Source organism: Mus caroli, chromosome 3, assembly GCF_900094665.2.
Source record: "Mus caroli chromosome 3, CAROLI_EIJ_v1.1, whole genome shotgun sequence".
NCBI lineage: Eukaryota > Metazoa > Chordata > Mammalia > Rodentia > Muridae > Mus > Mus caroli.
The window spans coordinates 80,426,560-80,453,247 of NC_034572.1; the positions used below are offsets into that span (position 1 = coordinate 80,426,560).

Here is a 26,688-nt window from a genome sequence, read left to right on the forward strand (position 1 = left end):
GGGGGGGGGGGGACGGGGACGGGGACGACACTGATCTATGAGTTGAACAGAGTATCATTAGGGATCATTGCTTGCTTGCTTGCTTGCTTTCTACCAGTAGTGTTTGGTTTTACTCTAGGTCTCTGGGCTATATATATCTAGTCTTTGGTTCTTGGTCATCCAATGTGGTGGTTTGAATATGCTTGGCCCAGGGAGTGGAACTGTTTGGAGGTGTGGCCTTGTTGGAGGAAGTGTGTCACTGTGGGGGTGGACTTTGAAGCTTAGGTCAGTGCAGAAAAGTCAGTCTTCTCCTATTTGCCTTCAAAACAAATGTAGAATTCTACACCATGTCTGTCTGGATGCTGCCTTGCTCCTGCCTTGATGATAATAGACTGAACCTCTGAACCTGTAAGCTAGCCCCAATTAAATGTTGTCATAAGAGTTGCCTTGGTTATGGTATCTGTTTACTTAGTTAGTAAAACCCTAACTAAGACACCCAAGCAGTGTCAGTTATGGGTTTCATCTCATGGAATGGGCCTTAAGTTAAAACAAACATTGGTTACACCCACAGATTCTCTGCCACCATTGCCCTAGCATATCTTGAAGGCAGGGCAGATTGTAGGTCCAAAGCTTTTTAGCTAGGCTGCTGTTTATGTTTCTTTTTTTTTTGGTAACCTGCAGAATACCTTCCCATACCAAAGACACTAGAATGTAGGGGAGAAGGCTCATGTAGGCGCCAGCTCAACTTCTCCATGTTTAATGAGTTGTGTGGGTGTTGTCTTCAGCAATGGAGCCCTGCTGTCCATTTGCAGAGAATAACCCATTGTCTTAGTAACAGCCTAGGTTGTTTGGGGATTTCCATGAGACCCCCCCTTGGCCAACAACTCAATTGAATGCAGCCTAATCCTGGTATTGGGAGCCCTGTTTAGTGACGAGAGATGGCCAAGTAGGACTCCAATTCCCCCATTATTAGGAGACCTCATAGGATATACTTCATACACTTTAGTTTTTACTATACTAGGTTTCCATATCATCCCTCAGATGCCCCTCAGTTCCCTCTCTCTCTCTCTCTCTCTCTCTCTCTCTCTCTCTCTCTCTCTCTCTCTCTCTGTCTCTCTCTCTCTCTGCATTTCCTTCCTCAACCTTATCTCCTCCACCTCCCCACCCAATCCTCCCATTCCCCTCCCTGGTTGTCCCCAGTACACCGTAAAGCCTATTCTAGTTCACCCTCCCAAAGAGATCCATGTGTCCTCCCCCTCCCACCCCCACCCAGTTCTTTCCTCTGGTGGGTCTGCAGATTGTAGATTGATTGCCTATCCAATAGTTAATATCCACATATAACTGAATACATACCATCTTTCTCTGTCTGGCTTTCCTCACTCAGGATGATTTGTTTCCTAATTCCATCCATTTGCCTGCAAATTTCATGTCATTGTTTTTAACAGTTGAGTAATACTCCATTGTATAAATGTACCACATTTTCTTTATCCATTCTTTTGTTGAGGGACATCTAAGTTGTTTCTAGTTTCTGAGTACTATGGATAAAGCTACCATGAACATGGTAGAGCAAGTGTCCTTGTGGTAGGATGAAGTGTCTTTTGAGTGTATGCCCAAGAGGAATATAGCTGGGTCTAGAGGTAGATCAATTCCTAACTTTCTGAGAAACTGCCATATCGATTTCTGTACTAGCTGTACAAGTTTGCACTCCTACCAACAATGACTGAATGTTCCTCTTATACTACAACTTCACCAATATGAGCCATCAGTTTTATATTGATCAGAGCAATTCTGAGAGATGTAAGGTGGAATCTCAAAGTATTTTTGATTTGCATATCCCTAATAGCTAAGGATGTTGAACATTTAAGTGTTCCTCAGCCATTTGAGTTTCCTCTATTAAGAAGTCTCTATTTAGGTCTGTACTCCATTTTTAGTTGGATTATTTGGCTTTTTTTGATATCTAGTTACTTGACTTCTTTATTTTTTATGTGGTGTTGGTAAAACTTTTCCCCGTTTTGCAGGCTGTCACTTTGCCCAAATGATGCTGTCCTTTGCCTTACAGAAGCTTTTCAGTTTCAAGAGGCCTGTCTTGTTAATTTTGATGCCTGTGCTGTCAGTGTTCTGTTCAAGGAGTCTTCTCTTGTGCCAGTGAGTTCAAGACTATCCCCAGTTTCTCTTCTATTGGGCTTAGTGTATTGGGTTTTGGACTTGAAATTTTTTTACAGTGATATGTATAGATTTATTTGCATTCTTCTACATGCAGACATCCGGTTGACCAGCACCACTTGTTGAAGATTCAGTTTGAAAGTATTGAGTATTTTTGTATCTATATTCATAAAAGAAATTGGTGTGAAATTTTTTTTTCTTGTTGGGTCTTTGTGTGGTGTGGGTATCTGAGTGACTGTGTCCTCATAGAATTAGATAATGTTCTTTCTGTTTATATTTTGTGGACTAATTTGAGTAATTTTGGTGTTAACTCTTCTTTGAAAGTCTGATAAAACTCTGGGCTAAAACCCTCTGGCCCTGAGCTTTTCTTGCGGGAGACGTTTAATGATTACTTTTATTTCACTAGAGGATATAGGTCTACTTTGCTTATCTGATCTTGATTTAAGTTTGATAAGTGGTACTGTTTTAGTTAAGGTTTTATTGCTGTAAACAGACATCATGACCAAGACAACTCTTATAAGGACAACATTTAATTGGGACTGACTTATAGGTTTAGAGGTTCAGTCTATTATCATCAAGGCAAGAACATGGCAGCATCCAGACAAGCATGATGCGGGAGGAGCTGAGAGTTCTACATATTCATCTGAAGGCTGCTAGCAGAATACTGGCTTCCAGGCAGCTAGGATGAGGATCTTAAAGACCACGCCCACAGTGACACACCTACTCCAACAGGACCACACCTTCTAATAGTGCCACTCCCTGGGACAAGCATATACAAACCATCGCAGGCCATACCTAGCTATGGCATAATGCAAAATACATTTAGTCCAACTTCAAAAGTCTCCATAGTCTCAACAATGTTAAAAGTCCAAAGTTGAAAATCTCCTCCAAGGGCCTGGAGAGATGGCTCAGAGGTTAAGAGCACTAACTGCTCTTCCAGAGGTCCTGAGTTCAAATCCCAACAACCACATGGTGGCTCGAAACCATCTATAATGAGATCTTTTGTCCTCTTCTGGTGTGTCTGAAGACAGCTACAGTGTACTTATATATAATAAATAAATAAATCTGAAAGAAAGAAAGAAAGAAAAGAAAAAAGAAAAGAAGAAAGTCTCCTCTGAGATTCATCCAACTATAATCCCCAGAGAAAGACAGGAAACCAGCTGGGCAGACTCCAAACTCTGCATCTCCATGTCTGATGTCAAAGCAGTCTTCAGATCTCCAACTCCTTTTTTCATCTTTGTTGACTGCAACAAACTTCTTTCTCCTGATCTGGTTCCATCCCTACTAGCAGCTTTCCTCAGCAGATAGCCCATGGTTCTGGCATCTTGAATATCTTGGGGTCTCCAAGGCAACTTCAGTGTTACAGCTTCTTGTTTCAATGTCTGGGATTCACACATGTTCTTCTGGACTCCTCCAAAGGGCTGGCATCACTTCTACAGCCCTGTCCTCTGTAGCTCTAAGCTCAGGTTGATCCACTCCACTGCCACTGCTGTTCTTGGTGATCATCCCATGGTACTGGCTTCTCCAGTATGCTGTGTCTTTTGTTGCAACTAGGCTTCGCCAATAACCTCTCATGGGCTCTCTTCATGGTGCCAAGCCTCAACTCCTTTGCATGACCCCTCTACTGCAATTGGGACTGCACCTTCACCAATGGCCTTCCATGGCCTCTCACAGTGCCGAGCCTCAGCTACTCTGCGTGACCCCTTCATGCCTTCAAAACCAGAATCATCTGGGTGACTCTTACTTATTACCAAGTACAGCTGCCGAAGGAGATACAACCCTGGCTGTCTCTGGAACACAGCTTCTTTGTGCTCTCAGATAACACTTTCCAGAAGATTCCCCTCAGTGATGCTGATCTCTTAATCACCACTAATTTCTTAGCTCCAGCTAACCAGCATCAATTGTCCCAGTAAGCCCTTCTATTCTTGACTCTAAAGCCAGAGCCACATGGCTGAAGCTGCCTGAGTCCTGCTATTGATAGAGCTAGAACATGGCCTCCCTTTTCTGTTACATTATCACCAGCTTTGTTTTCTAACTCCTTCACTGCCTAAGGTTGGCTGTCCTGGAACTTGTTCTGTAGATTGACCTTGAACTCAGAAACCTGCATGACTGTCTCCTGCAATTCTAGGATTAAAGGCATGCACTGCCATGCCTGGACTTAAGCTTTTCTTCACCTAGAACCTGCTCTGTTCAAGGCTGACCTTGAACTCAGAGATTTGCTTAGCTTTGCCTTCTGGTATTAAAGGTTTGTTCTGCCAAGCCCGGACCAAAACTCTGCTGGGTGGTATCTTACCCCAAGTTCACTACTCCCTTAATTAAATTTAATATCCTTAAACCCAGGAATCGGCTCCTTTTCACTCCCTGGTGCCTCTTTAATACTCAAACCATATATTTTATATTTTTCCTTCCTCAGCATGCTATGCTTCTCATGAGACTTAACCAGAGAAAAAAGTCTGATAGGTGTTTCTTTATTCTTGTTCTTGTTGTTGTTGTTGTTGTTTTGGGTTTTGGTTTTTGTTTTCAGGCTTATTGAAAATATGGCATAATAGATTAAACAGCTCCACATGGTGTTTTGAAATTCATCTCAACCGTAGGCTGAGTGACCTGAAGGTTAAAGATTTCTGAGACTTTCTTTGTCAGCAATTAATCTGAGTCTCTTCACCTTAGCCTCAGACACACTCTTTAGACAAGGGCAGAAAACAGCCACAATCTTCACCAAAATGCCACAAAAACAGTCTCTAGGCCATATATTGAAATTCTTCACTGAAACCTCTTGGGCCAGGTCTGCACAATTCAAATCACTCTCAGTAACAAAGTCCTCCATATTCCTACTAGGATAGCCCAGTAAGCCCCATTTAAAGCATCCCACTGCTTTCCAAATCCAAAGTCCTAAAATCCACATTCTTCCAAACAAAAGCATGGTCAGGCCTATCACAGAAAGACCCCCTCCTCGTACCAACTTCTGTCTTAGGATTTTACTATTTTGAACAGACACCCTGACCAAGGCAATTTTTATAGAGGACAACATTTAATTGGGCCTGGCTTACAGGCTCAGAGGTTCAATCCAGTATCATAAAGGCAGGAACATGACACCATCTAGGCAGGCATGGTGCAGGAAGAGCGGAGAGTTCTACATCTTCATCTGAAGGCTGCTAGCAGAATACTGACTTCCAGGCATCTAAAATGAAGATCTTAAAGCTCACACCCACAATGACACACCTAGTCCAACAAAGCCACACCTACTCTAACAGAGCCACACCTTATAATAGTGCCACTCCCTGAGTCAAGCATATACAAACCATCTGAGGTACCAATTGAGAAAATTATCTATTTCTTTTAGACTTTCCAATTTTGTGGAGTACATGTTTTTAAAAGTATATTCTTAGGATTCTCTGGATTTCCTTTAAGTCTGTTGTTATGTCTCCCTTTTTATTTCTGATTTTGTTCATTTTGAGAGTCTCTCTCTGCCTTTTAATAACTACTTTGGGTTTGTCTCTCTTGTTGTGGAAGACTTCAGTAACCCACTCTCATCAGTGGGCAAGTCATCCGCACAACTAAACAGAGAAATACAAATGGATCTAACATATCTACAGGATATTTTACCCAAACACAAAAGAAGATATTTTCTTCTCTGCACCTCATGAAACTTTCTCCAAAATTGACCACACATGTGGTCACAAAACAAGTTTCAACAGATGCAAGAGAAATGAAATTATTCCCTATACCCTATCAGACCACTATGAATTAAAGCTGGATATCAAAAACAACAGAAAGCTTACAAACTCATGGAAACGGAAAAAGACTCTCTATTGAATGACTACTGAGTCAAAGCAGAAATAAGATCTGGAGAAGGACAAGAAGAGGTGTGGCCTACTTATATAGCACTGACAGCAGCAGCCCAGCAGGCATCCCTGCTAGGGTTAGGTGCTGAGGCGAGACAAAGCAACTGGTTGGAGGAAAGAGGTCAGAAGGTAAAGGTCGGGGGGTCCACAGGAGACGGGACCTGGGGCAGGGAAGGCTGCTGCAGGTGTTCTGCTGCAGAGCTGGGGTGAGACGGGGACTGGATCTGGGGGAGCAGAGGGAGAGAGAGGAGCTACAAACACCCTACCTGCTTGTCTGGTAGGTGGGCACTGCAGGTTTTGAGCGCCAGGAGTGGGAGTTGACCTTCAGAACGAACGTCTCATACCAACCAACCCAGGAACATAGTCTCCATGGGCTGCAGCTCCACCAGTGTAGCTCCTTGGCAGATTCATGGCAACACCTGCTGGGGCCATAGCAAAGTCAGCTGAAGGTGACTCTCCCTCCCTTCCCTTAGTCTGAAGGGCTAGAGGCTCCAATTGCAGAAAAGGGCAGAACATGGTTCACAAAGTAGAAACCACTGTGTGGTGTGGTTTAAATTTTTATAGTAGCCATATGAAAAGTGATAAGAGAGAGATACAATTAATTTTGATGGTATGCATTTCATTTAGTCCACTACATTCAAAATGCTATCATTTCAATATGTTGGTGGTGGTGCTTCAATCCCAGCATTTGGGAGGCAGAGGCAAGTGGATCTCTGAATTCAAGACCAGTATAATCTACAGAATGAGTTCCAGGATGGCCAGGGCTGCACAGATAAACCTTGTCTTGGGGGGGGGGGGGAATTATTGAGACCATTTTTTTTTGCACTAAATTATTGAAATCTGGTATGTATTTTGTTTTTACAGCATATTTTAGTATGAACCAAGTACAGTTTAGCCAGTACTCTTTAACACATGCTATTATTCAATGCAAGGCAAGGCCAGAAAGTGCACCCAACATCGGCTCCCGGCAGCCTGCCCGTGGGACACTCTCATTTGCCTTTCTGGCATGTCTGATTGCTAGTGCTCCCCTTCAGGTATGTGTCCTCTGGGCCTCTGGTGTTTTCTCATCAGTACACTCTAGTCACTGGTAGTCAGCTTTCCCTTTTTTAAGAGCTATCTGGTCGTACTAGATGGTGCTATTCCTCTAAGTAAAATCCAGACCCTTACATGTAAAGATTGTATGTGTGTGACCTGCCCCAGTCCTGAGGTCATTCTGCTTCCTAACGTTGTCGCCGTGTTGCTTTCCAGTTTGCAGGGCCTTTGACATACTGGATCTCACTTAGTTCTCACAGCTGCCATGTGACATAGGAAGACCAGAACAAGTGAGACATTTATCCATATTATTTAGGTGGAAAAATAGACTTGGACTTAATAGGAGGTTTTCTAAGATACTCCTAATAACAGCAGAACAGGCTGGAAACTCATGTCTTTGGAGAATCTCTTCAGTCCTGTTTCTTGCTTAATTCTTTTGCTTTTTTCTCAGTATTGCAATGGCATTGACAGCTCGACAAGGTTGCTGTATCTTTTACTTTTTTCTGTGCCTATACACATTCTTTCCTTCCCTGCATGTCAACAGAGCCGCTGTCAGAATCCTACCCTTCCCGGGTACTCTGGGTAAAATCCACTTAACACAGGCCAGTCATTCCTTGGATCTAATTTGTAGCTCCCAGTGCACTTTAACGTGTATTTGCTTGTTACAGATGCTTCACTGATGAGTGTATAGGACTGAATTCTTTTTTGGTTTTTCGAGACAGGGTTTCTCTGTGTAGCCCTGGCTGTCCTGGAACTCACTTTGTAGACCAGGCTAGCCTCGAACTCAGAAATCCNCCTGCCTCTGCCTCCTAAGTACTAGGATTAAAGGCGTGCGCCACCACCACCACCACCACCACCACCCCCTCCCAGCCCCCCACCCCCGGCTCTGAATTCTTTTCTAGTGGAAGACTGACACATTTAGGCATCCTTGCAGTGGCTCATATTACTTCCCTCTGTAAGTCCATGAAAAGCCTTCCTACTTCATTTGGTCTTTATTAAAACTATGAAATTGTGAATTCAATTTTAATTTATATATATGGAGAGGCTCACCCAAAGTCAGACATGCTTTTGATACCTTAATATCTAAAATTCTGTTTCCTGTATTATCTAGTACAAATACTTCCTATATTGTGTGTTCAGGAGCCACTGTGTGTTCTACAAGACATGATAGTTATTGAAGAGTAGATGTTAATCTAAAAGGGAGAAAATAACAATTTAGTTAGTGTTTAGATTGGCACCATAGAAAGAAGGTCCAGGGAAATCCAGTGTGGCTTCCCTGGAATATATCTGAAGCTGAGCCCTGAAGAATGAATGGATCTCAGAGAGTTATAGCAACTGGTGGTCAAGGGGAGTGTGGCAAAAGATATGGATTTGTAAAAGGGACACACACCATGTTCAAGACTTAGAGCTCAATCAGAAACAGGAATCATTGGCCCAGGTTTTGTGGACACACCTTTTATCACAACACTCGGAAGGCAGAAGCAGGCAGATCTCTGTGAATTGGAGGCCATCCTGGTGAGTTCCAGGACAGCCAGAGCTACACAGTGAGACCCTATCTCAAGAAAACAAAAGGCAGAGAATCCCTGAAAGGTGAAGGGTGTTGAATGTTGTGACTCACTTTTTTAAAGGATAACTGAGGCAAAAGCACTGGTTCTTGCAGGAGTTAAAGCTGAAGTGGGTATAAGGAGGCCAAATCTTGTCAGGTGAAGTCAGAGGTGCCTTAGGCCATTGTAGAGGCCATGCCGTCAAGGTGGATTCCTGAGATTCCGGGCAGTCAAGTCAGAGGGGCCCGATTGATTCATTTAGAGATCAAGAAACTTGAATTTCTGGCATGGGCCTGCACAACACTGCTTGCAGAGGAGAAAGCATGTGCAGAGCTGGCCTGGAGCTGAGGACACTGGCTTCAGTTCTTCACATTCTAGCTTCAAGGAGTTGTGGAGGGGGTGATTTTGTGCCACTTCTTGTTATTGTTGTTGTAGTGCTGCTTGCTGCTGCTGCTGCAGCTGCTGGGAATCAGATTTGGAGGGGCCAGGTGACTTCCTGAGAGGTGCACAGCCAGGAAAGGACTGAACCTGGACTTGGGGTTGTGTTTGAACCACTAACAATGTGTAGGGGCCAGATGTTATTGGCTGTCTGGGGAGGGGTATATGTATGTGGAGGGGTATATGTGCCCACGCACTCACATGTGAAACTAGGGATAAACTTCTGGTGTCACCATCTATTGTTGTCCACTTTATTTTTGAGATAGGCTCACTGAATGGCTAGACTGACTGGCCAGGGAGCCCCTGGGTTGTCCCAGCCCTGCCTCTGAACACTTGGATTATAGGTACATATTGATACTTGGCTTTTTACATGGGTGTTGAGACATCTCCCTCCAGCCTCTAACGCTCTGTTTTTAAAACCATATCCCATCTGTATTCCAGTGTTGACAAGCTAAACAACCCTCAGCATACTAGTCTGCCTGCTTCCTCCACACACACCTGTCTGATAGCCAGTTCCTCCTTCTCTGATACACTCATGAAATTAGAGAGACTGGGGCTGAAACTTGATAGCTCTTCCGTGCATATATATACCTTTGATATCCTGGACAACAGTTACACAGGTGTTCTTAAAGTGATTGTGAAAATGTGAGTGAACCTCTTTTTTGTATGATTGGGGGTGGGGGAGGTCTGGGTTGAGTGAATAAGTCACCCTAGACTGCTCACAGGAAGAAAAGGCGACATTTTAAACTTTTTTTTTTAATTTTAAGATTTATTTATTTATTTATTATATGTAATTACACTGTAGCTGTCTTCAGATACTCCAGAAGAAGACATCAGATCTCATTATAGATGGCTGTGAGCCACCATGTGGTTGCTGGAGTTTGAACTGAGGACCTTTGGAAGAGCAGTCAGTGCTCTTAACTGCTAAGCCATCTCTCCAGCCCTTAAACATTTTTTAATGGTGGAAGGAGGTTTTAGGTACAGCTCAATGCTAGAGCTATGGGCTAGTGTACACAAAACACCAAGGAGGCAAAGGATAATGAACTATAATGTATGACTTTAGGGGAAGAAATAATGGATGTGATTACTTGTTAACAGCTTAAAAGAGAGTGAGGGCAGTTTTCTCAGACAAGGAGCAGTAGTAGATACACAGCCACCTCTTACTCAAGCTCTAGGGAGTCTGATGCCCTCTTCTGGCTTCCACAGTCACCTTCACACTTGGCAGAAGCACAGACAGCACACTAAAATATAAATAAAAAAAAAACATTTCTAGCCGGGCGTGGTGGCGCACGCCTTTAATCCCAGCACTCGGGAGGCAGAGGCAGGCGGATTTCTGAGTTCGAGGCCAGCCTGGTCTACAAAGTGAGCTCCAGGACAGCCAGAGCTATAAAGAGAAACCCTGTCTCGAAAAAACAAAAAAAACAAAAAAAAAAAAAAAAAAAATTCTAAAAGTAAAAATAATAGTAACAAATATAAACACTTGGGTAAGTGGTTATTTGAGAACAGAATTCTCAAAACACATAGCAGATTTCAAGTAGAATAGATTTTTTTTTACCTTTGAGAAATCTCACATCACCACCATAGGGCAAGCTATACAACATCACTTACAGTGTTTCAAAATAGCCAGGATGGGGTGTAGTGGCATGTTCCTATAATCTCTTGCTGAAGCAAGAGGATACTTAATTTGAGCCTAACCTGGGTTAAATAGTGAGTTCCAGGACAGTTTGGAATACAGAGTAAGATTCTGTCCCAAACAAACAAAATCATTGAACCTGATTTCATCATGAGGAGACAGGAGGCATTTACCAATTGTGGGCCATTCATTCAACAAGAGGGTCGGCTTAGACTCTTCAGACTATCCTGTGGGGGTGGGGAGATGGCTCAGTCAGTAAAGTGCTTGCTGTACAAACGTGAGGACCAGAGTTCAGATCCACAGCACCCATGTGAAACACTGGAACTGATAGAATCTGTAATCCCAGCTCTAGCTCTGTGTCTAGGAAATCAGAGACATTTGAATCCCTGGAGTTCCCTGGCCAAACAGCCTAGCTGAATTATTGAACTCCAGGTTCAGTGAGAAACCCTATCTTTAAATAAGGTGCAGAATACCTGAGGAAAACACCTGATATTGACCTCTGACCTCCACATGTTTGTACAAACATATCCATACACATATAACACACAACATGATAAAGCATCATTGTTCTAAGAGCTAAAATGGGCAGAGGGCTCAGCAGGTAGAAAGAATCATAATGCAAATATCTGATATTCAGGATATCTGTTATTCAGCCCCAGTGAAAAGGTCATTCGACCCACAGGTTGAGAACTGCTGATGAAGAGCATTACTCTCCCTCCTGCTCCTTCAACTTTAGTGCTGCTTGAAATTATTCAAAATCAAACATGGAGCAGGGTAACTTGATAGAGAAGGAAGGGGTAGAAGCAATTGGGCAATGTCTTTTAAAACGCGTATGGTTAAGTTGGAGGCCGACGTGAGCACAGCAGTCCATAGGATCTGCTGGTGGAGAGAGGCAGTCAGGAGTGAACTTGAAATTTTTTAGATTCACCTAATGAAAAGCACTCACACGCCAAATTGTACACGTAGTGGAAAGCTGAGGAGTCTGTCATGGGTTCTCGAAGGACTGAGGAATGATGTGGCAGGGGGACAGTAAAATGACATGATCGCAGTTGGTGGCAGTCAGTACTTGGTAGTCAGTTTCTTTCAATAACCCAAGCTTGAGACAGTGTACCTACTAAGGTTCCAAGTGTCACAGATAACACACACACACACGCACGCACACACACACAAACAGTTGGTAGTGTTTCAAATAGGGGACCCAACTGAACTTTCTGGACAAGGAAAAGTTCCTCTTAATCAAGCGTGCACGGAGAGAAGACAGACCATAAACAGGAAGTGGATTTGTTATACCAGAACAGGTTCTAAAGGACCTATTTAGCTGCATAATTTGTATCAGAAAACTCTAGAGAGTGCATGTTTGAAGGGAAATCTCTACGCTTTTCTTTTCTTTTTTTTTTCTTCGAGACAGGGTTTCTCTGAATAGCTCTGGCTGACCTGGAACTCACTTTGTAGACCAGGCTGACCTTGAACTCAGAAATCCGCCTGCCTCTGCCTCTGCCTCTCTGCCTCTGCCTCTGCCTCTGCCTCTGCCTCTGCCTCTGCCTCTGCCTCTCTGCCTCTGCCTCTGCCTCCCAGTGCTGGGACTAAAGGCATGCGCCACCACCGCCCTGCTGAAATCTCTACTCTTAAGGTTGAAATTAAATGAAACCTGAACTTTGATATTACATTTTACTTTATTTTACTTTATTTTATTTTTTCAAAAAGAGCTCTGGCAAAGTTTTATTAAAGGGAAGCTTTCTTGTGTACTTCTCACTAGCCTTTTCTGGCGTGCTTCTAATACTATCAGAATCACCTGGGTCAATGATAGCCAGTGTGCATACTCTGTAGTATTTTCCACACGCTGTGCCCAGTTCAGTATTATTGCCACTGTAGGGATGGACCCCAGTTTTAGCCAACATGGCATAGTACTCTATTTCAGATTTCCTCACAGCTGGGCAGCTGTCGGCCAGGATAACCAACTTCGCTTTGCCTTGTCTGATCATCTTCAGAGTCGGTTTGTAGCCCAGCACGTACTTCCCACCTTTCATAACAAGTTGGAGCCTAGAGTTCATCGACTCCAGAGACTTTTTCGTCTTCTTTGCGACTACCATCTTCCTGCCTTAGGTTCGGGACAACCCCCAACCAACAACCAGCCACCAAGATGGCCGGGGGGCGAGAAAGGCTTGGTATTACATTTTAATGGAGAAAAAAAAATAACTGTGATTTTTTTTCTTCTGACCACCATGTCAAACTTCTGTATTCTCTTCTTTGCTTCCTCCCTGGGCTCTCATATTTTAACCCCTAAGGTCCTCCTTCCAAATGTGTGCTCAGACCTGAAACTAAGATGACCCAAAGTTTGGCTGTTCTTTCTACCTACCAGGCCTAACATAGGCATGTCTTCTTCCTTCAACTCATTGGTCATTTGTCCTCTTTTAAGCTCTTAATTTAAAAAAAGAAATGCACCTATATTTATGTGGTGTAAGCAAGGACACAGTGAACCACTGAATTAGACCATTCCATTGGTAGAAAGGTTTGCTGGGATCAGATTCCCAAGGTTATTTCTAGGGGACAGGGAGAAGAGAAAAATGGCAGAAAAGCAGGCGGATTTTATCTGGCATCCAGCAGGGTGGGGTCTTTGATCTGATACAGGCTGTTCAGATTTACGGGGCCTAGAAATGCTCTGTCTGAAGTAGTTGACCTTTAGGGAGGATCAAGGCAGGTGCCTGGTAATTTAAGGGAAGTTCTTGGTAGGCAGAAACCCACCTTTAGGTCTCTGTTTAGCAAATAACATTCTGTTTACCAGGCAAAGCTCTTCTGTTTAAAGTCTTCACTACCAGTGAGGGCAGGGGCAGGGTGGAGAGGAACACCTTTAATACCTGACAGTCTGTCCTGTCATACCCACCCTGGCCTGTGCTTGGTTAGTTGGTTGGTTAGTTGGTTGGTTGGTTTTGTTTTTATTTCTGGTTTTAGTGAAACCTGACATGGCTGGTCATGGTCAGCTGATCTTTGCCCCCAGCAGTCTTCTTTAGTAGATAATGTATACTCGCTTTCAGTTTTGAAGTCCTAATTCATGCCACAGCTCAAAGGCAGTCCAGGCCAGCTTGACTCAGTGATAGACTTCATGCTATGCAAGGTCATAGACTCAGTCCCCACCACTCAAAACATACAAGTGTTTCCCAGTTCAGATGAATCTTCTGAGTTTTAATTGGGATGTACAACGCCGGTTTCCTTCTAGAGTCAAGAACAAGGTAAAATGGACGTTCTCAGGAATTCAGACCCAGCTTGCGTTGGATGGAGGATGTTGTGGGTACACTAAAGAAAGCAGTGGAGCAGTTGGAACCAAAGAGTCTTGACAAGCCCTTTTTGAGAGACTCATTTCTGACAGGGGGCTGGTAGTCCCTGGGGTTTGGACCAAAACTACAAGTTTTCCTCATCCACTTGTTTGTATCCCTATTGCCTGGCAGTATCTGTTTAATAATATTCCCTGTTGGAGAAAGGCTAGATACTGAGCCCTATAGAACAGTTCAGGGAAGCACCTAGCTGTATGATTATACAGCAGGTCATACCTCCTGTTAAATATTATGGCTAATGACCTAGTTAGCACTTTTGAATACAGGACGAGCCTCAGAAATCCTACAGAGACACTCTGGTGAATCTGCACTATTATAAGCTCACCACCAAATCCGCTCCCAGCCCTGCTTGGTCTATGGGGTTTTACTTTTAAACTAACCATCTCCAGTGTCTTGTCTAGTTTATGTTGTTTTGTTTTCTTTCTCTTTCTTCCTCCTATCCTGCATCACTCTCTCCTGGGTCCCACGTCCTCTTCTTTGATGTCTTCCTCTCTCTGACCCAAAGATCAGCCAGTAAAAAGCAATCTCACCTGTCCAGGTAAGAGGAATTGCCTCTGGGGGAGAAAAGATCCCGTCTTCGTATTTTTAAATTTGTGTAGGGTGGTGGTGGTGGTGGTAGTGTTGATTGCTTGTGGAATAAGGAGTATTGTTTTGTTTTCAAGACTGGCCATCTGGCCATATACCCCAGGCCAGTCTACAAAATGTTATATATAGCCCAGGCTGCCTTGAGCTCAGCAGTCTTCCTGCCTCAGCCTCCAAAGGCCAGGATGACCGTTGTCTGCCACTTCATCGGGCTCTTGTGAATAGTTAATATCTTCACACAGTTCACAAGTAAACACAACAAAGAGTCTGCTAAGAGGGCTCCAGTCCTTAGCCAACCCCTTCCCACCTCAGAGAAGCCACTGTTGTTTCTCTTATACGCTGCAAAGATGTGGCATATGTTTACATATATATAACAAATATACAAACATATCATCCTTTCATCTTTATCTACTGCTTTAAATGTCCACACAATTCTTGTCTTCTCCCTTAATAGTATCATAGAAATCATTCTTTATACACAATTTTATAAGGACAAATTCTGCATTGTTCTATAGATATGAGATCATGGTTTCTGGTATTCCTCCATTGTGCACAGTAACACAAGCTTCCACTTAGTCATTGACTACAGCTAAGATGGGGACCGCCCCTTCCTGAGGGCAGCAGCTACTGACTCTGGAGCTGTGAACTTGTGCATGTTCTAAAAAGTCTGGCCACAGCAGTGTTCTGAGTTTGTTTCCTGTTCCTGTATCTTCCCTAATTAAAGAAGAGACCAAGAAAGGAATGTGATGGTCGGTGAAATGTGGTGTGTTGAAGGTTGAGGGTCTTAACCTCTGAGCAGTATGCCAGAGGCCAGCTATGGGCGGGCTGACTGTGAGGCTGAAGGACATGGTCACCAACAGAGCAGGTTCCTGTTCTTCACTAGTAGCTAGAAGATGAATAGACTTTTCAGAAGTTCGGGCTGTTGACATGCTCCTGGTCTTTAAAGATCAAGGACTCAAGTTGCCCTTTCCCTAGTTCCTTAGTACTAAATGTCCAGGTGCCATCTTAGAGAGGTAAGACTTTCAGGGACAAAGAGATGAAGTCATTCAGTGCTCTGCTGTGTTCATGGAGGCCTCTGTATGTGTCTGGCCCACCATATCTCTCCAGTCTCCTCTTTTGCACATCATCACCTAACGCTAACTAGCTGTTTGTTTTTCTTGCATTCATTTTTCTCCGCTGCTCCGTTCTGTTCCATCAGCCCCATTGCATCCTGGTAAGACCCAGCAAGCATATGTATGTTTGCACAATCGTCCTGCCGTTGTCTCTTTGTTGTCTGACTCTACAAATGGTATTTCTCTTCACACCCTGCTGAGTATTAAAGAAACCATACTTGCCCTGCCCAGTCAGGATTCCAGATAGGTGATGTTGTCAGCAGTGTAGAACACATGACTAGTCTGCTATTGGGATGACCAGGTTACAAGGTGGGTGGGTTATCTTTCATTGTTCAAGACGCTGGGCCCCGTTTAATAGAGCCTCCGACCCCTGGTTCCTCCCTGCTCGGCTCACTGTCTTTCCTTTGCTCCTTCTCCAGGTTAAGTAGCCTGTCTTCTCTGGGAGATTCTACACCTGAACGCACATCCCCTTCTCACCACCGCCAGCCCTCTGACACCTCTGAGACAACAGGTAAGTGCCTGGTGGCATCAGCATAGACACCGGTGTGTGCCCCTAAAGAGAAATCCTGTACAGGCATGTGTAAAACACCTAACTTTGTGTTGAGCACGTAATATGTATATTGGGTTTTATGTCAGGAAGTTTATAACATTTACCTCCGTATGCCAACCTAGGAAGTAGGTTTTATATACTTCTTTTGTAGCTAAGGAAACTGAAGTAGGGAGAAAAGTTAGGAAACTTGCCTGACCTCACACTTCTTGGAGACAGCATTGAGGCTTGGAACAGTTGTGTTGTAACTCTAGGCCCACGCTCTGTCATCCCAGAGTGCTGTCACATATGTGCAGTGTCCGGTAAAGATCCACAGCAGAGACAGTGGCATACTATGCATGAATAATGATATGTATAAAAGGGTTTCTCCTGGCATTTGTCATTCCCGATATTTGGCAAGGAAACAACCCCAAATCACCTTCATGATTTATCCAGCTCTGTAGCACAACTCAACAAGCTTTGGGGTCCCGTTTGCTGTGGTCACTGAGTATAACAATGTAAAATTCCAGTCAACCCAGGGGTCTGCTTATCTTTCCTGTAGTCTTGAGGACCACAGCTAGACTTAGCTCTACCCCTTCTTCAATCAATCTCACCCACATAGGCCTAAAGGGACAACTATTTCAGCACTTCAGAGAAGTGTCATAAGGATTACTTCTCATGGATTACAGAGTTGATTACAGTTTTTACCAGTCACTGAGAATGCCATATATTAGAGCAGTATATGTGGACACGGTGAATCTGGGAATTGGATTAGCCTTGGAAAAGACTAATCTTTAAAAAGCAGTTGGCTGGCTTGGATGCATTGGCCTTCTAGTGAGACTGCCTGCCCAAACTCCTGTCCCCTACCCCAACAGGTCTTGTTCAGCGCTGTGTCATCATCCAAAAGGACCAGCATGGCTTTGGCTTCACAGTTAGTGGAGATCGCATTGTGCTGGTGCAGTCTGTGCGCCCTGGTGAGTGTCATGACCCTCCTGTTAAGAGTAGGTACTGTGTGTATGCCAGTGCTGCATGACTTAGAAACTGTTTAAATGAGAGATCCTAAAGGAAGGGTGAATGAGTTATTCTAGAATTCTTGGTTGCATCACAGAGGCCAAGTGGTAAAGCACTTTGTGATGCACATTTACATACATATACACTTTTTTTAAAAATGTGCAATGTGTGGAAATCTACTAGCAAATAACTTGAAATTAGAGAGGGAGTAGCTATCTTACTGAATATATAAACATCAGGTTACTTCTAATAACAAGTAATTTTAAAATGTTGAATTTGAGCTGGGCATTGAAGCACACACGTTTAATCCCAGCACTTGAGAGGCAGAAGCGGTTGGATCTCTCTATGTATTTAGGGTCAACCTGGTCTATATGACAACAACACAACAATAATAATGTAAAATCTGCCCACAGAGGCCAGAAGAGGGCATGGGATTCCCTGGAACTGGAGTTACAGGTAGTTACAGTTGGTGCCCAGAACCATTTACTGTTCTGGGCACCAACCTAGGGCCTCTGCAAAAGTAGCAAGTGCTGTTAACCACTGAGCCATCTCTCCAGCCTCCAACAGTACATGTTAGATGATGGCAATCTTAGTTCCCAAATTGAAAGCTAAAATGAAAAGTAGACTTGATATACTAGGAGCATCTTGGGGAAAATTTACAAAATATAATGTTTATGCTTCTCATTAGCTTGTTTTTTTTTGTAGTGTTCTTGTGCTTCTTGGATATAAATTAAGGTTAAAATAGAAACTATTTACAACCATATGGTGAACCAAAACTCTGTACCCTCCAGTTAAAACGGTCAAGAGCAGGGTCTCCTGGGCTCCTCTTTGGTCAGCTGACATCAGAAGACCTTAATATGGTCTTCTTAATACCTCAAATGAAGAGACTATCAATGGGTTGAAATCTGTTTAGTAGAATGTTATATCATTATCTCTAATGATAAGAACCTATAATGATAGGTTATTCTAATTATTATGAAAGAATTATCTTTATGAACTTCTCAAGAATTATAAGCCACCAGTTTGAAAGCTATGGTTTTAATCCACTTCTCTAATTCTTCTTATTACTTTACTAACTATATTTAATACAGTTAAATTTTGTTTCCCATGGGATAATAAGAAATAACTCTTATCTGATCTTAAAACATTCCAATAAAGCAAAAGTATACTCTTCTCAGAGCCTGGTTGTACCTGTGCCCCACATTAGTTGGCTGTCTGCACTCCATTCTCTGAGCTAGGTGAAGAGCAAAGCATCAGGTGTGACCCAGTGTGGTCCACTCCAGATTAAAAGGCCTCACGTTGCTGGAGCAGAATTGGGTGTCCACCCAGGATTTGACGTTCTGATATAAAGTTTCAGAGCATGTGATCTCAGGGGTCTGTGGTGTGGTGTAGATGGGATGGCTGTAGGACTCTGCTGACGAGGTCTTCTCCTTACAGGAGGCGCAGCCATGAGAGCTGGTGTGAAAGAGGGTGACCGGATCATCAAAGTGAGTAAACCTGACCTGTCCCCCGTCTTACAGTGGTGGCAGGTTCAAGAGCTGCCCAGTGCAGTGCCTATCTCATACTTCATTTCATTTCTACCTCTCAGGCAGCCACTAGATCAGGGTATTACCATACATGACAGGGAAGAGGAATGAAGATGGCCAGCTTCTGTGTTCTCAGTTCTTCAAGTTCACTGACCTTGAAGTGTTCTGGAACTGGTTTTATTTATCCTTATTTCACAAAAGACAAAAAATAGGATTAAGAGGAAACAGCTGTGGCTAGTGAAGGACCCACGCCCTCGGGTTCTTAGCTTCGTGTGTCTTCCTCGGTGTTGGCTCGAGATAATCTTCTGGATATTGGCAGAGTAAAGCCCTGGCTACATTAAAGAAATCCTAGCAGCAGAGACTTCAGCCCCTCTAGTAAGGAAGAGAAACCCATAGGGCCAGCTGATATATACAGGTGTAGCTGAAAAAGTCAGTGAATGGAGAACATGGGTCTTCTCCCTGAGAACTTAGAAGCCAGCTTGGAATAAAGTGATGATGTAAATTTGAGTAAAGTAGCCAGAGGTAACTGAAAAGCGCTGGGAAATAGCCCGAAGGAAATGACGTTTTCAACTTGGAAAAAGGTTCACACCACTAATACTCAATGCTCTTTGTCCCTTCAACAGGTAAACGGCACCATGGTGACCAATAGCTCACACCTGGAGGTGGTGAAGCTTATCAAATGTGAGTTGCTTAGGTGGACTCTGGGACAGATTGGCAGGTTTACTGACTCTAGAGGCATCATTTATAGATACTGAGACAGCTGAAACCACATCTTTAGTCTTAACATGAGTGATCAACTTAAACTGCAAACCCCTAGCATGACATCAAGTAGACGCTATTTGTTTTCATTGGTAGCACACCATCTTTGCCCCTCCTGACCATACCTACTAAGACCACTTCATTTAATTGTCATCTGTTCCATTCACATTCTACCTATGGAGGCAGAAGAGAGGCAAAAACTTCTAGCCAGGAATATCGGCCAAGTGAGTCTATACAGATAGTCAGATAGATGAATACCGAGGAAGTAAATGACGAGACTGGGAAGCCTTGGGGGAGTGGAAGGCTAGACTTAGAGGGCCTGGTGTGTGCCAGGCAGGCAGTGTGCTACACTTAACATTGGTTCAGTTTAATGAGATAAAGAAGGAAGCTGGGCATGGTAGTGCACCCATACATTCCCAGCACGCAGACTGAGGCAGGAGAACCATGAATTTAAGGCTATTCTCAGCTACATTGAAAGACTACCTCAAAAAAAAGCAAAGAAGAGAATTGGGTGAGATGGCTCACTGGGAATGTTTCCAGAGATATTTATGGTTGAGATTTTGGTTGGGGTCTCTATGTGAAGAAAGGAGAACTTGGTTGGTGCAGGGCAGGAAGACAGAAATTAGCAAATGGCTAGAACTTTAAAAATGAGATTTTAGTCTACAGGATCATGAGGCTTAATGAAAGAAGAAAGATGATTTTCTTTGTGCCTAACTAAGAGAACACTGGTACTAAAGCAAGCCTCCTCTTCCTTCCTTCCTTCTAGCTGGCGCCTATGTTGCGCTTACCCTCCTGGGCTCTTCTCCTTCCTCCATCGGTGTCTCTGGGCTCCAGCAGAACCCATCTCTGGCAGGAGGGCCCAGAGTTAACCCCACGATTCCTCCACCACCTCCTCCTCCACCCTTGCCACCTCCACAACACATTACTGGACCTAAACCTCTACAGGTAATAGTTTTCCAAACGCCTGCCGATCACTCTAGGGACTCTTTGACGATCTCCCTCAGTGGAACTTAAACAGGGTTATGGGAAGCAGAGATAGACCAAAGAAACATGTGAATACCACCAAAGAGTTAAAAATGCAGTCTGCATAGATGGACGTCCATGCCTTATGGCTACTCCTCTGGTTTCATAAGTGGTCTTATAGTAGCATCTTCAGTGTTTCCTCACCGTGTGCAGACTCACAGAGAACATCAGGCACTCTTCCTACCTGGGCCCAGGCACGGGCAGAAGCAGCTGTTAGAGACTGCTGCCGGTCGGTGTTGGAAGTCAGAGGCTGCCTCCCAGAGTGAGGGGCTGCCTGGAAGGGACAGTCAGGAGAGGAAGAGTCTGAAAGAACAAAAATAGGTCAAAGAGAGCCCTCAAGAGCAGAACAACCTGTGTAAAGACTTCACAGTGGCAAGATGCAGATATGGATAAGGAACAGGTTTCCAAATTGAATAGAAGATTGACCAGGGCTTTGGAGAAGTTAGAAAACAGTTCAGTATTAAAGCTGATTATAGCCAGGATATCTAAGCTCAGTCGTAAAGTTAAAAATAAATTAAGATTTTATGTTAATTGCATTCCAGCAAGGTGTTACATTATCCATATTGTACTCATGACTAAGAGTCTACTCCCAACACCTTTCCTCACCCAGGAATGAGCAGATATCAGAGAATTAAGCTATTGAGCTAGTCTCCAGGCCTCATTACTGTTCTATTTCCTGAATAGGATCCTGAAGTCCAGAAGCACGCCACTCAAATCCTCAGGAACATGCTAAGACAGGAGGAGAAGGAGTTACAGGTGAGATCACTGTTAGAGATAGGCTGGACAGTGCCTTCATGAGAGTATCCCTTATCACAGCAATCTACCAGTGTGTGCAACCGAAGGTTTTTTTGTTTTTGTTTTTTGTTTTTTGTAACAAAATTAAGTTTTTATTAATTTTGTAGACCATGTCCAATTACAGTAAAACCTTAGAGCTGTTGGTATATAGCCCAGTGGTAAAGCACATGCTTAAGGCCCTTGGTTCAGTTGCCTCTGGCCAATAGAATTTGTTAAAGTGGGTGAAGTCGGATGGCAGAATCCTATGGTTAATCCATTAGGAGGATGACTAGCTAGACAAAATATAAATAAATAAATAAATAAATAAATAAGGAAAGAGACTGAAGGGAGAAAGTAGCAGAGCTGAGGAACATTGCAGTTCATTGGAAGAGCTCAGGGGATCCAAGGAAAGGAAAGGTAACCTGGGGGTAGGGGCGGGAAGAAGGATGCTGCTCTAGACTGATGATGGAGAGAGACTACCAGCCAGAAAATGATGGGCACAGAGACCAAGAAGAAGGTTAATTTGACTGGAATAGGTCATGCTGTAAGTACTTATTATATGTAAATCATCGCTTTAGTTTCTGTGGTATACAAAAAGGAGATGAGGCAGTTCTTGCTTTCAGTGTACTTAAAATCTAATTGGAAAAGTTCCCAATTTTATAATAGGAAAGTAGGAAGAACAAAGAGTTGATAATAAAAATTTTAAGGCAGAACAACTACAGTGGGGTATAAAAGCTTTGCAGTAAAATTAGTGTTTTGGTCAGGTTTGGAGGAATGGAACTGTGACAGACAGAAATGGAGGAGATGAGGAAGGTAGCACATAAGCTTTATGCTAGTACTTGGAGAGTGAGACAAGTGCATCCTGGTAACTTTAAGGCCTGCCTGGTCTGTGTGGTGAGTCTCAGCCCCACCAAAGCTACGTAACGTAGAGTGACCCTGACTCAAAAATAAATAAATAAAGAGTTTGGGGACTATTAGTGAGAAAGCAGTTGAGGTAAAGGCATGGAGGTGTGAAAACACACTTAACAAGCACTGTGCTCTTGCTGTATGCTAAGTATTCTGTGAGAGCAGCGAGTGAGGGGAGCCCTAGAGGCAGGAGTTAGGATGGTTACAGAGACCCTTAAGGAGTTAGAGCAATTCCATAGACCATAGAGTGATGGAGTAAATGAAGACATACTATGTTGTAAATTGGTGCTTGTATATTCACACTGGATTACTAAGACACTGTGCTACAACATAATGCTAGACATATAGGTCAATGGACTAGAGTTTAGACTTGTGTATGAAGTTCATACATCTATAGCAACTCATTTCCAACAAAGGTACTAAGACAATTCAATAGTGTTTGTCTCTTCAACAGATAGTGTTGGGTCAACTGGGTATGTACAAACAAAGAATGAATCTGTTTCCTTATGCAATTAACAAAACTTAATTAAGAATGGATTAATAAAGTCTCAACAGACAAGAGTATCAAACTCCAGAGAGATGGAAAAGAGGGGACTTGCACCTGAGCTGAATATGTACAGATGGTCTTTTTGTCATTGTTTTCTCAGGATTGTAGCTACACAGCATTTACATTATGTTAGATATAAGTAATGAGCAAAAAAACAAAACAAAACTTTTACAAGAAACATGACTATGAATCTTCATAACCTTGGATTAGCCACTGGCTTGTCTATGCTACTAAAAACAAAAAGATAGATGGATATCATCAAAATTAAAATGTATGTATTTAAAGGAGTAAAATAAAATAATAAAAAGGCATCTCACAGAAGAAAAGAAATATCTCACAGTCAGATATCTGCTAAGGGCCCAGTTACCAGACTGTGTAAAGAACTCTTCCACCTCAAGAGTAAAAAGACAAATAATGGGACTGGAGAGATGGTTCAGCAGTTAAAAGCACTGGCTTCTCTTCCAGAGGACCCAGGTTCAAAACTCCTAGCACCCACATGGCAGCTCACAACTGTCTGTAACTCCAGTTCCAGGGGATCCAGTGCTCTCCTGTGTCCTCAGTGGACCCTGCATGCACGTGGCACACAGACATACATGCAGACACAATACCCATACACATAAAATAATAAAATAAAAATAATTTTTAAAAAACAACAACACAGTTAAAAATTTGGCAAGGGGACAGGAGAGATGGAGCAGTTAAGAACACCAGCTGCTCTTCCAGAGGTCCTGAGTTCAATTCCCACGTGGTGGCTCACAACCCTATGCCCTCTTCTGGTGTGTCTGGAGATGGCTACAGAGTATTCATATTTAAAAAACAATTTGCAGGGCTATGACTTTTTATTCAGTGGTAGAACACTTGCCTAGATCCTGGATTCATTTCATACACAGTACTAGAAGCAAGCAAACAACAGCCAAAATAAAACAAACAACAACAACAACAAAAAACAGAGCAAAAAACCCACTTTAGGTAGGAAGCTGATTAATTCAAAATATTATTTGAATTTTTTTTTAATTTATTAGCTTTGTTGTTTTGGTTGGTTGGTTTTGATTTTGGTTTTCCAAGATAGGGTACCCCTAGCTGTTCTGGAACTCACTCTGTAGACCAGGCTAGCCTGGAACTTGGATATCTACCTGCCTCTGTCTCCCAATTAAAAGTATTTTAATATTTTTTACGAATGCGTATGTGCAGGTACTCTGAAAACTCAGAAGAGGGCGTCAGATCCTCTGGAAGAGTAACAATGTTCTTAACCCCAGAGACAGCTCTCCAGCCCACTAGTTTGTTCTTTGTTGTTGGGTTTTTTTTTTTAAAGATTTATTTATTTATTTTATGTATATGAGTACACTGTAGCCGAACAGATGGTTGGGAGCCTTCATGTGGTTGTTGGGAGTTGAATTTTAGGATCTCTGCTTGCTCCAGTCAGCCCCGCTCACTCCAGTCAACCCTGCTCTCTCAGTCCCTGCTCACTTATTTATTACTATATGTAAGTACACTGTAGCTGTCTTCAAATGCTCCAGAATAGGGCATCAGATCTCATTATGGATGGTTGTGAGCCACCATATGGTTGCTGGGATTTGAACTCAGGACCTTCAGAAGAGCAGTCAGTGCTCTTACCCACTGAGCCATCTCACCAGCTCATTAGTTCTTATTCTAAACAAAATTAGCAAAGAATTTGAACAGTTCTCTATAGAAGATACATGCTGGAATTGTGACATACACCTGTAATTTCAACACGTAGAGTCTGAGGCAGAATTGCAGTTTGGAAGCCAGCCTATGTCATGTAGTGAAAAACATCCTAAAAACACAATGAAAGAACTCCATGTGGCCAATAAGCACGTGAGAAGACGGACTGCTTCTCCAGGTGACAAAACGCTACTTCTGCTTCATAGCCACCGGGGTCTTTATAGCCAAAATAATGGAGAGTAGCATGCTGGGAAGGGCTTTAGACAAACCTGAGGAATGTTTTTATATTTGTCTGCAAGTTTACTGTCCCAGTCTGTTTGCATCACTGATGGTGGGAATATAAAAGAATATAGTCATGTGGAAATGTTAGGCAGTTCTTCCAGGTGTTAAACACAGATACTGTGTAACCAGAAAAATCCACTTCTACATAAATGCCAAGCAGAATTGAAAATTCATATTCACACAAGAATGTGTACAGGAACATTCATGACAACTGTCTTTGTAATAGCCAAAAGGAAACAACCTAGAGTATAACTGATAAGAAAAATGTGGTATATCTTCAACACAATAGGGTATTTAGCTGTAAAAAAAGAATGGATGCATGCTACAAATGGAAGAACCCTGAAGACATTCTAAGTGAAAGAAGCCGGACAAAAGCCCATAAATGTTGTGGTCCTGTCTGTGTGGAATGTACAGAGTAGGCAAATGCTCAGAAACAAACAGTCTCACGGTCACCAGAAGCTGGGAGGTGGGAGTGGTAGACTGGCAGTGACTGCTTACAGGAACCTGCTTTCTCACTGAAGCAGTGAGAATGTGCTGGAATTTGATAGTGAGAATGATTACATAGCTGTGTGATATACTAAAAACTCTGTGTTGTACACTTTCAATAAGTTTAAATTATGTGAATTATATCTCAATGCCAAATTTTAAAATAATTCTTGGGCACCATGGAAGCCTGAAAGAATGAGTAATTTATGCAATTATCATCAGTGCTTTCCTGAGGTGATCATTGAATTGGGTTCCGTCTGCTGTGACCAGAACATTGAAATGACAGAAGAGGACAATGGTTGGCAAGTGCTTTGGGTCACTTAAAGATCTTGGAGTTTCTTCTAAAGGCAATGGGAATTGATCAAAGGTTTCAAATCAGTTTTCTTGAAGTGTGTATTGGGAGCTGGAGAGATGATTCTATGGGTAAGAGCATTTGCTGTTCCTGCAGAGGACCGGACTCAGTTCCCAGCACCCACATGGGGTCACTTGCAACTGCCTGCAGCTCCATTTTCAAAGAATCATGGGCCCTTTGGCCTTTGCAGGCACCTGTTCATAGATACCCTGAGGCATACACACTTGACATAAAGAAACCTTGGTGGTGGCTGCACTTAGTATATGAGATGATGGCAGGCTTGACAAGAACACTAGAAGTTAGAATGAAAAAGAGCTGGTCAGAAATGTCTCAGAGGTCACATCAGAGGTCACATCAGGGAAACTTAAACCATGTGCTAAGAAGAGAAAGAATAAAGGATGACTCTGAGTTTGGTGCCATGGGTGGAGTCAGACAGGACACAGGAGCAAGGTTTACAGGATGCAATTGAAGGTCAGCTTGGGTCTGAATTGAGCATGTCTATGAGGTGTCTGGGTAGTCTCTATGCTCTGGGAAATGGCTCTGAGAAAGGAGCTTCGGTATCCTCAGCAACAAGATAATCACTGAAGCTGGGGTCCGGCTGAAGTCAACCAACACCAATGCAGAGGAGAGAAACCTGGAAGTAGTTTGAAGATTTGTGTACATCTGTGTCACTGTGCCAGCATCCAGTGCCTATACCGTTTCCTTCTATTTGATCTTTTAAAGGGTAGCTGCTCAGGTTAGGGAAAGGAGGAAAAATGGGTCTGTGGCTTAGAAAACAATCTAGATTGGCAAAAATAATTTATTGTGGGAATTTGCTCTTTATTTAGGGAACTTAGGGATGTCTTTAAAAGGCAGGATAAAGGAAAGGAACCATTTGAAAAAAATTTTAAATGTATCTGATGTCTAAGGAACACTTCAAGTAATCAGAGTGCTTTGGAGTGATAAAAGATGCAATTTCTGAGTCACAAGAGAGAGATGGATGCTGTCTTAGTCAGGGTTTGTATTTCTGCACAAAACATCATGACCCAAGAAGCAAGGTGGAGAGGAAAGGGTTTATTCAGCTTACACTTCCACATTGCTGTTCATCACCAAAGGAAGTCAGGACAGGAACTCACACAGGGCGGGAACTTGGAGGCAGGAGGGGTGCTGCTTACTAGCT

General features: G+C 43.0%; 1 protein-coding gene and 1 pseudogene across 11 annotated transcripts in view; one reads left to right on the forward strand and one right to left on the reverse strand.

Annotated features, from left to right (window-relative positions):
- Window positions 1–26,688, forward strand: part of Arhgef11 (Rho guanine nucleotide exchange factor 11) — a 127,224-nt gene that overhangs the window by 55,029 nt on the left and 45,507 nt on the right. For 8 of the 11 annotated variants that reach the window (XM_029474854.1, XM_029474850.1, XM_029474852.1 and 5 more), the window contains exons 2-8: window positions 14,466–14,498; window positions 16,074–16,165; window positions 17,056–17,154; window positions 18,629–18,678; window positions 19,341–19,398; window positions 20,243–20,421; window positions 21,184–21,255. In XM_029474854.1, coding sequence (XP_029330714.1) covers window positions 14,466–14,498; window positions 16,074–16,165; window positions 17,056–17,154; window positions 18,629–18,678; window positions 19,341–19,398; window positions 20,243–20,421; window positions 21,184–21,255 — 583 coding nt within the window. The remainder of the gene's footprint in view (window positions 1–14,465; window positions 14,499–16,073; window positions 16,166–17,055; window positions 17,155–18,628; window positions 18,679–19,340; window positions 19,399–20,242; window positions 20,422–21,183; window positions 21,256–26,688) is intronic. The other 3 variants (XM_029474855.1, XM_029474861.1, XM_029474853.1) reach the window with 1 other exon arrangement.
- Window positions 12,320–12,721, reverse strand: LOC110290975 (annotated as a pseudogene).